Source organism: Amblyomma mixtum, chromosome 1, assembly GCF_055824585.1.
Source record: "Amblyomma mixtum isolate Tamu chromosome 1, ASM5582458v1, whole genome shotgun sequence".
Lineage (NCBI taxonomy): Eukaryota > Metazoa > Arthropoda > Arachnida > Ixodida > Ixodidae > Amblyomma > Amblyomma mixtum.
The window spans coordinates 220,283,256-220,294,164 of record NC_143012.1 but is presented as its reverse complement, the minus strand read 5'-3'; the positions used below and the strand labels follow the sequence as shown (position 1 = coordinate 220,294,164).

Here is a 10,909-nt window from a genome sequence, read left to right as displayed (position 1 = left end):
AGCCGCGTGGCCGTAGCTGATGTTTTCGTGTCTCTTTTCTTCGCGTAATCGGCAATTTCGAAAAGAAATGATAAAAGTATTTTAAGTTGATCAAACGGCCTGATTTGAAATTGAGTCAGTCAGTGCCTTGGCGCTGTCCGTAGTTGCGTGCGCAGCTCTTCAAGGTTCACTTCTGTGTTTTCTGTAGTGACGGGTGAAATAACGCCCTTCGGTAATTTTTTTATTTGTTCCTTCTTCCAGTGGTAACCAATGAACATGTCCACATTTGTGCGCGTTGTGCACTTGGATTCTACAGGTGTTGAACTTGCCATACATCAGTGGACGGAAGGAGATGTGGGATGCGTTGTGTGGGACGGTGCCCTCGTGTTGGGCAAATTCATCGACCACAAGAACTGCACCGGTGAATGGGATGCGAAGAAGAGCGTTTTGGAACTAGGTTCCGGCACTGGCATTGTTGGTATTATTACATCTAGTTTTGGGTACGTGTGAGTGACACTCTTATTAAGATTTAGTAGCGCTTGTACTCAATCCTCGTTAGTATAGTGGTCAGTATCCCCGCCTGTCACGCGGGAGACCGGGGTTCGATTCCCCGACGGGGAGGATTTCTTTTTTTGACACTCAGGATTGTATTTTTTTCTTTTCTTTTAAGTTTCCGCAGCAAATTACTGCACAAACTAGACTCGTATTGGCCTAACTAGCGGCGTGGTAGGATGTGTCGGTGTCTGCAGGATAAAGTATTGGCTTCCGCTCTTTCAACACAAACAGCTTTACCTGTCTGAGATTAGGAGACTGATTTTGCATGGGAAATGTTCACTGAATACCAATTTGCGGCAACAGCGGTCTGGATTGCTTGACAGTTTAATCAGTGCATATGTGTACAGCTGCAGCGGTTTTCCTGTGGGCATTAATTAAATAGCGCACTTTCTTGTAGTTTTACTTCGTCATAACTAAGTCGAAGGAGCCCCACGATTTCTTCCTTACAGCCGTTGCTTCGTCATAGCGGTGTGCGACCTTGATTTGCCAACAGGCTTTCCTGTCACTGTGTATAGACCCCTGCCAACGCGTGCCAGTGTCTTTCGCATCCAGCATGGACTTTAGGACCCGGAAATATGGTATTGGAGAAGTACTGTCTCAGGGGGACAGTGAGGGACCTATTCAGAATATTGAACTCCGTTTTCTAGACGCTGAAGCCGATACGGGTCGCTGTAGAATAGGGCGCGCGGCAACGGTTTCATTGCGAGTGCCCATTTTGGTTGGCTTCGCCGCATAGCTCGCGAACATGCGGGCCACGACACTTCTCCGCGCCGTCGTTGGGAAGAATGCGTACGCCAGGCCGAATGCTTTGTGGTTGGGCGCCTCCTTGTCATCGGAAATTGTTTTAAGTTTTCGTTTTCCTCCGCTTGGCCTTGTGAAACCAGAGGGACCTTGACACCGTTAAGCACTACAAACGCACTTCCAAACGGTTTTTAACCATGCTGTGAGAGAGGAAACTATGCGGCACGTTGAACCAGAGAAGCAGAGCGCACTCGAAGTAGGCCATCCCAGTAAAAAAAAAAACCATTGGAACCAATGGGACATTCCAGTTGGAACTAAATGGACATTCCCATTGCTTCCAATTGGATTTACCAATTGGAACCATTTGATTCCAGTTGTGTTTTTAGCCCCCGACCAATTGGATCCAACTGGACTAGCCAATTGGACCCATTAGGCCAGGCAGTTATTTGACCCAGAAAATATTCACAAAATATGTTACGTTCATTGAGAAAGGTAGCTAAAGTTTGAATAATATGCTCTAGGATCTTGGATGAATATTTCTACAACTTAACACATTGTAACGTGCAAAAGGAAAACTGATTTATGAGGACTGCGGGGAGACACTCTGCCTAGTGCCAATCAACATTTTCTACGGAATTGAAATTAACATGCTTTTATAGAAATCAAAGCCAACATACACACATGCATCACACACAAGCAACACTGCACATTCAGGCACTAGTAGCATACATTAGCTCAATATGTACAGCTGCCCTGATTTTTAATAATATAGCGCGAGCGTCGACCGAACCGCTGGTCAGCGCCTTATAACGGCGATAAGCGTGCAACAAGGCGAGAGTTCGCGCACGCGCACGAAAGCAGAGCGTCGTCTGCTACGCTGTTCCGAGCACGAGGACACACGCCCTGCCACAATATCAGTTCGCAAGATCCCGCCAAGTCGTAGAGCGCATGCGCATGATGAATATGTGAGACTGCATGAGACGTGCCTTTTTATACCGTCGAGACACTGCAAGGCTGATTAAGGAGCTGGTTGGAACCCCGTTTATCGCAATACAGGCAATGGTTTCGATGTGCTGCTATATTTCTTTCCTTTTATTTTTCCTTATAACTTTGCATCGCCAGGCTGGCCTCCCGGAATAGGCAAAAAAAAAAGAGAATGAAATCACGTCTCATGCAGTCTCGCATATTAATCATGCGCATGCGCTCTACGACTTGGCGGGATCTTGCGAACTGGCAGGGCGTGTGTCCTCGTGCTCGGAACAGCGTAGCAGACGACGCTCTGCTTTCGTGCGCGTGCTCGAACTCTCGCCTTGTTGTACGCTTATCGCCGTCATAAGGCGCTGACCAGCAGTTCGGTCGACGCTCGCGCTATATTATTAAAAATCAGGGCGGCTGTACATCCAGAGAACACATCTGCTCCAACTTAGATACCCAGTTCATGAGGCTCTCATGCTGGGGCCGGTGGCGCTTGCCCACTGAGCGCAGATATTTAATTTAATTTCAGCTCCAGTGGTGGTGTAGGTGATGAGTACAATTTATAAGGCTAAGCTGCTGATAGCTCTTATTGTAAGTACCATATTAGTTCTACCTTTTTCGTCAAACATGCAAACATTCATTGGATAAATTGGGTGCAGTTCGGCGGACCAGTTGCATGCAATGGGTAAGACCAATTGGGCTCACCAATTGGAAACCAAAATGGTCCAATTGGATAGTCCATTTGGACCATCCAATTGGAACACCATTCCAATTGGAACCAATTGGAAACTGAACTCGTCCAATTGGAACCCATTGGAAATCCAATTGGTTCCAATGGTTTTTTTTTTGACTGGGATGTGCGGCGAGGGGAATGGAGAACACGGGATACTACAGCGAGCTTGGCTTGGAACTAAAGCATGGCTATAGTGCTAGCATGGCGCAGCGGGCTGTGCATATACCGCGCAGTGTGGCATCGTTCAGCGGTTCGCGTCCCCAGTTTTCGGCAAAGCGTCAAACACACCAGCGTCACCAGCGTCAAACAACGCACAAAAGCTGACAAATTGTCCCCATACACGCTCCACTCCGACCTCACTTCAGGCTTGATAAGTTTTCCGCACATTTTTTGTTGCGCAACACTACGCGAGTCGACGAGCCATTTCGCGGAGCTGACGAAAGGCCATACTGCGCATGCGCGAGGAGCAGTGACGTCACACGGCGCACAGCTGGTACAGTGTACAGCTGGCGCGCCGCTGAGTAAGGCGGAGGAGCGAACTCTGCGGCGCCTGCAGACAGGAACCCTTCTCTGTCCTGCAATAGCAAAACACTTCGATCCGAACACAGATGGGCGCTGCCCGCACTGTGGAGAGATCTGCGATATCTTTCACATGGTGTGGGCATGTACTCAGAATCCTCACCTTCCCCCCTCCCCCACCCCCACCCGAGAGGCATGGGAGACTGCCCTCCTCAACTGCTCCACACTGGAGTCCCAAAGGGCTCTGGTCAAGCGGGCGCGAGACGGGGCCTCGTCATGCGGTGTCCCGGACTAAGGATACCGACCATGCAGCAGGTTTTTTTTTTTTACCCTCCAGCTCTCTTTGATTAAAGTTTTTCACCACCACCACCACCGTCGCTGCGCGGGTGACTCGGAGGTGCCGCCGCCGCGCTCGCCAGTTGCACATGCGCAGTAGCGGCGCATAGCTAGCGCGCCGGCGCCGCCGCTGCCGCGCGCTCTCCATCGCCTCTCTCTCTCTCCTCGTTGCTTTCGCAGTCCTCCAGGTTTAACCAGAGCTAAACCACTGCCAATTTTTTTTTTGCGGTTCTCGACAGAGCAGGTTTATTATGCGCGATCATTTCAATTTGCCCAAACGAATCGGTACGGAATTGTTGGGCACCGCTTCAAATTGACATACTCAATGCGATTTGGCCTGTGGGTTTCATTGGAGGCTTTACTTCCGGAAAATGAGATATGAAATACGTCGGTTTCTATCCTTCCAAGGGTAATGGATGTATTACTTCGTTATTGCCATTATTTAGTTTAAAATGTTTAGTTATAGCAAGGTTTGATTGTGCTTGTATTGTGCAGGAACGACGTTGTGCTGACGGACCTCCCGCAGTTCCTGCCTTTGTTGGACAAAAACCTGGAAGCAAACCGCAGCCATCTGAAGGGCAAAGCACATGCCCGAACGCTGGAGTGGGGCGCACCACTGGATCCACACATCGCCACTCCTGACATCATTCTGATGAGCGAGTGCGTTTACTACGAAAAGGTACAAAAAATAAAATACGGCATATCACAAAAAGTTATACTCGACATCAGCGAATTATCGCTGTATATACGGAAGCCTTCAATATAAGTGCCCTTTTTGTTTATAACTGGCCAAGTTGTTAGCCACGTGGTGGCTTAAAGAGAGAAAAAAAAAAGCAGCACGCAAGCCAGTGCCACGTCAAATAACTGTCGCTGTAAAATTGATGCGAAGCTTTCAGCAACATTGTAGCGCTGGCAGACGAGGGACGAAGGAAGGACGAGACACACAGGGCGCTGACTTTTGTTAGCACACTGTGTGTCTCGTCCTTCCTTCGTCCCTCGTCTGCCAGCGCTACAATGTTCAGAATGTCAAACCAACTTACTCAGCAACACACCGTGCTCAAGCTTTCAGCGCCTGCATTTCAGACTTTGTTTCTGGCCACTGGGAATTTCCGACCAGTGGGAATTTCCGGTTTGAAGACGTCGCTTCCTTCGAGCCAATCAGCGAATTTTATGACTCGATGGGGATTGTAATGCTATCGTATGAATGAACAGGCCACCGTACACAGCGATGATTCTGGCTGGGGCAGTCGTGGGCGATTCGTTTTGATAAGATCATGCTGCTGCAGCATAGGCTCGACCATTTGGACAGAAAGAAATTATGTGCTGTGCCGGAAAACGGCGACGGCGTAGTCGTGCTTCGCCTGCAGCATCATGATTTTAGCTAAGCGAAGTGTCTGTGCTTATCGGGGAACCATAGCAGAGAAAGGTGGCCTGTTAATTCACTGCGGCTTTGAGTAACAGTTTTTCTTCAACGGAGATACGTTTGAGGGTACTCACTCCGTGACGAAGAAGCGCATAGTCATGCGACAGTTTTAAAATCTCGCATACGTTATTTTAATACAGAAAAGGGGAACCACACTGGAGTTATTTTCAAGAAAACTAATGGGCATTTCTCAACTTGCTCTGCAAGTTTTACAGCGAAAATTTTGCGCTACATGATAACAAATTTGAAAATTTATCTTTTTAACAGCGATGCTGTTTAAGCCGGAGGTTGTTCCGTTAGTCGTGCGCAGCGGTGGCTGTGCTCGCAGTAATGAGGTCGCCCACGGACGCGTCAGGCGTCCGTGGGCGCTCCTGAAATAAACACTTGTACGTACTGACGACTGAGTGTTCGTTGATATTGGGGGGGGGGGTTACTATAAACGACAACAGGTAGAAACCAAACTCAAACAGCATCGCTGTGCCATAAGTCTTACACGAGAGTGTAATCTGCCCTACATTTGATTAACAAATCAGATACATTAAAAAAAATGCGCTGATCTGGAAAAGACAGCTGCCTATAACCTTGCTGTAGTCGAATCTTCGAAGAGCGTGTTGCCGTATTTAAAGCATAAGTTACGTGGAACACCCTCTTATATTATGTATTAAAGCACGCTTCTTCGCTTTTCGTGTAATATAGCTGGCACCTTGACACCTTGCTGCGTGAGAAAGGCACACAATTTGCAGCGATTAGCAGCCACGGAACGGTTCTATCGTTGGTTCAGGACCGGTGCTGGCGAGTCGGGTCAGAGTCAAGGTATTACCGGAGCTATGTGCTACTCCGTTACGGCATTTCACCGCCGCCTGGCAAACTACCCGCGGCGACTCCTCGAAGACGATACATTGCTTCGAAATTTTTGCATTTTGTCAACGTGAAGTGAAAAACAAACCGTTGAAACGTCTTGTGCATATGCGACCGTCTTTATCAACAACAACAACTTTATTAACAACTTACTCGTCGTTGTCTGTGACAGGTTTTTAATGAATAATTATGCGAGCAACCCGGAGTGCTCTAACACATCAACTAATGGTCTAGTTTTCGAAGAGAAAGCGCAGTTTAGAGTTTTTTTTCGCATTCCGAATAGAAACGAGCATAAAATTTGCTTCAGGCATTATATTTTGGCTGCTTCCGCAAATGTGCACTAAAAATTGGCGCGCCGTTTTGTCCACGGTCGCGCAGACTCTGGACTACCGTTGAAGGCCGTCATTTTGATGCATTTTTGCTGATCTTTTAAACTACACCCGGTTACGACTTCACCCTCTCCGTTATCTTGCTTCTTCCTAGCACCAAGTACCGCTTCTTTTCTTCCGTTCAAGCGCCTTCCCATGCTTTCATAATGCGCGAAGGGAGGCTTACCCACTGCATTAGTATTAGTGCGGTAAAGCCAGCTTGCTGCAAGACAGTGTTTTATATAGTAACTGGGTTCTGTCTGTTAAGTCTCCTAAGCCAAGATCTTTCTCTCTGCGTATGTACGTCTGGTGATCGACAAAATAACATAGGTGCTTCATCAACTATGATTATTTTCTAGCCTGGAAGTCACCAGCGGAAATTGAGCGTAAAGTTCCCGCGATTGGGGCAGAGCTGGTGAACACCATGCCAGTGTTATTCGTGTGCGAATATTCGACAATTTCGGAAAAGCGAATCGAATATCGTGCTATTCGATTCTCTAAACAAATCAAATAGAATTATGCATGGTTAAAATAATTTTAAACGTATCTGACACGTTCTCAAGTCTTAGAATAATAGGCATTAAGTTTGAATATGACAGGCCGTATTTTCCTTCCGTGACTGTTTGCAAACTGTGGCCACATTCACAATGGCCTCCAAGATTGGCGATGCGGCGAGGCTAAGCCAGTTTTAGCAAACCCTGCCTTCGTTACCAATATCAGAGGCCACGGTGCATAATAACTTTTCCCTCTCTTGAACTGAGATTCGATTAGCTGTATGAGGGATGCCATCCTTGGTAAAACTCTGAAAGAACAATTATTTTTGTTTTTTGCCTTCTATCTGCCGGAAACGATACGTAATGGCACGTCGGACTTTGCTTAAAACATGGGCGTCGATTTTTTTTTTCGTCTTTCATTATCACTTGCGCTTGTGTCAAACAGGCCGCCACTTGGAAAATAGTGCACGAAAACCGTTTTTCGTATTTGCCTTGATATAAACGCCAGCACAGTGTGCATGCTTTACGGAATTCGGCGACATTGTCGTCACGCTGTAGCATAGCTTCTCGAAGTGCAGAATTTGACCTCCCATGACCGCACTTTTTATTTCCTTTCCTTTTACTTTAATTTTTTCTCTCGCTTTTCTGGAATCGTGTGAGTGGCACCGGTACTGTTTCCTAATGTCTTGTCGGTTCCCACATCAATCTTTTTGAAGTTTTTTGCTTTGTTTATTTGTTGTGAAACACGATTATTTGCGGTATTTGTAATCTCAGTTATATGCTATGTAGACGTGCTGTTCATACGCTGCTAGAATGAGGATTTCCTGTTTTTTTTTTCCTTCTTCCTGTACTACCCACAAAGTATTTGTCCTAATCCATGCGATACATTGTTTTAGTGTTTAGTATGTCTGATTGTTCAGGGATAGCGGGCCATTGTCAGTTGGGAAACCACCTTTTTCTTCCGCCCCGCCGCGGTGGCTCAGTGGTTACGGCGCTCGGCTGCTGTCCCGAACGACGCGGGTTCGATCCCGGCCGCGGCGGCCGAAATTCAATGGAGGCGAAATTCTAGAGGCCCGCGTGCTGTGCGATGTCAGTGCACGTTAAAGAACCCCAGGTGGTCGAAATTTCCGGAGTCCTTCACTACGGCGTCCCTCATAGCCTGAGTTGCTTTGGGACGTTAAATCCCAATAAACCAAACTTTATTTTTTTGCTTTTCCTTGATTTGTGCCATACAAATCAGAAGTAAACAGAACAAAAAAAGAAAGAGCAGCGAATTCGCAGCATGAAAGAAGCAGATGCTCTGCCGCTATTGGTCAAACGCGCCTTGTTCCTTGCAGGCCGTGGATCCCCTTGTGAAGACCATGACGGAACTGTGTGGCCCGAACACGGAGGTGCTTCTGTCGTACGAGGACAGGGACAACGAAGCCAACTCGGCCGCGGTCAACCGTTTCTTACAGGTGCGTGCGCCGAAAAGGACACGAACCTACATCTTTCTTCTGGTCCGCCGCTTGCCAACGATGTCGCGCTTCGTTGAAGACGAACTCAGCGATCTCTACAGCAATGCTATAACGTGCACAATTGAAACGCGTGTACTGCCTCTTTACGGCAGTAGTCGTAGAGACAATCTTCTGCTGGGCGAACGGCGTTTCCATCTTATGTCTGAATTGAGAGAGAGAGAGTAAATGTTATTTGTGCAACAGAATAGACCTCGCTTAAAAACTCCGGGGCAGGGCTTCAGGATTTGGGCGGTCAGCTTAGGTGTAGGCCAGAAGCTGTTGACTTCTGGCGGCATCCTCAGCCAGTCGGACTGCTTTGAGTTGATTCTTTTCTATGCTTTGCAGAAGAGTCTCCCATGCAGTCGTGGTTAACCCCACTACTCTTCCTGGACCTTTCTCACATTCCCATATAATACGGTCCAGTGACCCTCTATCCTCATACTGTTTGCATCTGTCTGGTCGTACTTCTGGCCATATGTGGTTGACCAGAGCCGGGTTTGGATATGTGTTTGTTTGGAGTCTTCTCGACTTTGTTTCTTCTCATTTTTCTAGTTCTGGATCAGGTGAGGGGCATACCCTCCTGCCTAGTCTGTAATGTTGCGTTATTTCTCTGTAATTATTCTGTGTTTCCTGTGTTTATGAATTGAAATTTCCCCCGTTGACCGGTTTTTCCTATGAGAATTCTTGCCACGTGAACCAAAGAAGGGAGCTCTGTAGAACGAGCTCAGAGGGGTCATGTGATCCATGTTGTTCTGCGCCAATGTACGAGTGCTCTCAATTATGTGCCTTTGCAGCTTTTTGATTATCCTAGTTTCGAAACTTCTCGTAGGACCCATGTAGCAAAATATGACGCTCCATTTGTGCCGTAGTTCGGAGCTAGCAGATTGTCGCGCCACCTGAAGCCAGACGAACCGGTTACTGATGCCAGAAACACGAATATAACTATGCGAAGAATGGCGCAGCAGGAACTGACACCGATGAAGGCACACACACATTGACGCTTGTGTGCGTATGTGGCCTTTCTCGTCCTTGTCAGTTCCTGCCGCGCCATTCTTCGCATAGCATGTCTCACTAACGCGCCCAAACCTTTACGATTATAGCAGCGAAATGAAAGTTGCACGATGCCATTAACAGCTGGCTGCTCAGCTCCTAGGCGGCGCCATCGCCTGTAAACTTTTGCGAAGTAGACACCGGGAACAGCCTGGTTTCGGAGCGCAGTTTTGAAAATGGTGCGGTCAGAAAGCCGCGCCCGTGAAAGTGGCACGTAAGCCGTATTCGCCAGGCGCAAGAGAGTGGCTGAACATCGGCGGTTTTATAATCGGGCGTTTGAGCGTCAGTTCTAAACGCCAGCCCGCTTGGCTTTGCATGTTCGCTCAGGGACAGACTCTCTAAGACGCGGCGAATTTCGATGGTATCTCAACGCTTAACCAGCTCATTCGTCAGGAACGTTACTGGGAGGCAGGGTTTAGCGACCACTGCTAGCGCTGAAATTCGAATCACCATTGGTGATTTCCTGCTAATTTTTTTGTTATTTAAGTTTGCCCCGCAATCATTGCTAGCACCGGCGGTGTGGACTACCGCCTTCTGTCGGTAGGATTGCGTCTTTTTTTTTGTTTTTGGTACAGCCGACCATTACTAAGAAAATCGGTGAAAATGAGGAAAAAGTGGCGCGCGTACATGTCCAGGAAACTTAAAGGGACAATGAAGACAACTCCGTTCAATTATTTGTCCCCGTAAAATTAATCCTTCCCCTCTTTCTGGCGATGTTAATGTTTGTCCTTCAGCAAAAGACGCATTTATCGCCGAAAAAATTGGATTTAAAAATCTTCCCGCCAGTCGATTCAAACTCATGACGTCCTCACCGAAAAAGATGGCTTGCCACCGTTTTGAAGTGAATGGCTGTGTAGCGTAGCCTCCGGGATCCGAGCACGAAAGTCATTGTCGACGCACACACTTTACTTGCAAAAGCGGCCGGTGGTGGCGCACCTGTCCTTCGTTTTTTTTTTTTTTCCAGCTTATAAAAACTCCGTTACATTGAGGGTACACGTGGTCTTTCTGGGATTAGAACGCGGTACTCTATCGATACAAACCAACTTCTATTTGTCTTTAATGTCCCTTTAAGGCAAAAAACCTTATGCTTGGTGGCACTTGCGCATAGACTACAATGAACGGGAGTGAAAATGCAGCCCTTAGAAGGGCTGAAAATGTCTTTTTTTTTTTATTCTGTGTCACGCTGCGCGGCAAGGGGCGGCAGCTTTACATGTCGCGTGTTCTTTTTCTTTTTTCGTGTGCACAGGGCTGTAGGCAGCATTTCCTCATCGAAGAAGTTCCCACAGAGGACCAACACCCTGATTTCTCCAGCCATGACATTCACATCTTAAAATTAAAACCAATTACTCAGTGAAAGATCAATAAAAGATAACTTTTTGATA

The 10,909-nt window shown here is 47.4% G+C and overlaps 1 protein-coding gene and 1 non-coding gene across 2 annotated transcripts; both read left to right on the top strand.

Moving 5' to 3' along the window:
* Position 1: 1 nt before the first annotated feature.
* On the top strand, positions 2–10,909 carry LOC149370953 (protein N-lysine methyltransferase METTL21D-like). Its single transcript, XM_089563958.1, has 4 exons — positions 2–479; positions 4,334–4,517; positions 8,319–8,438; positions 10,774–10,909. The coding sequence occupies exons 1-4, from the start codon at positions 250–252 to the stop codon at positions 10,879–10,881; spliced, it is 642 nt and encodes a 213-aa protein (XP_089420084.1). The 5' UTR covers positions 2–249; the 3' UTR covers positions 10,882–10,909.
* TRNAD-GUC (transfer RNA aspartic acid (anticodon GUC)) lies at positions 529–600 on the top strand. Its single transcript has one exon. It is a non-coding gene; the product is annotated as a tRNA-Asp (tRNA).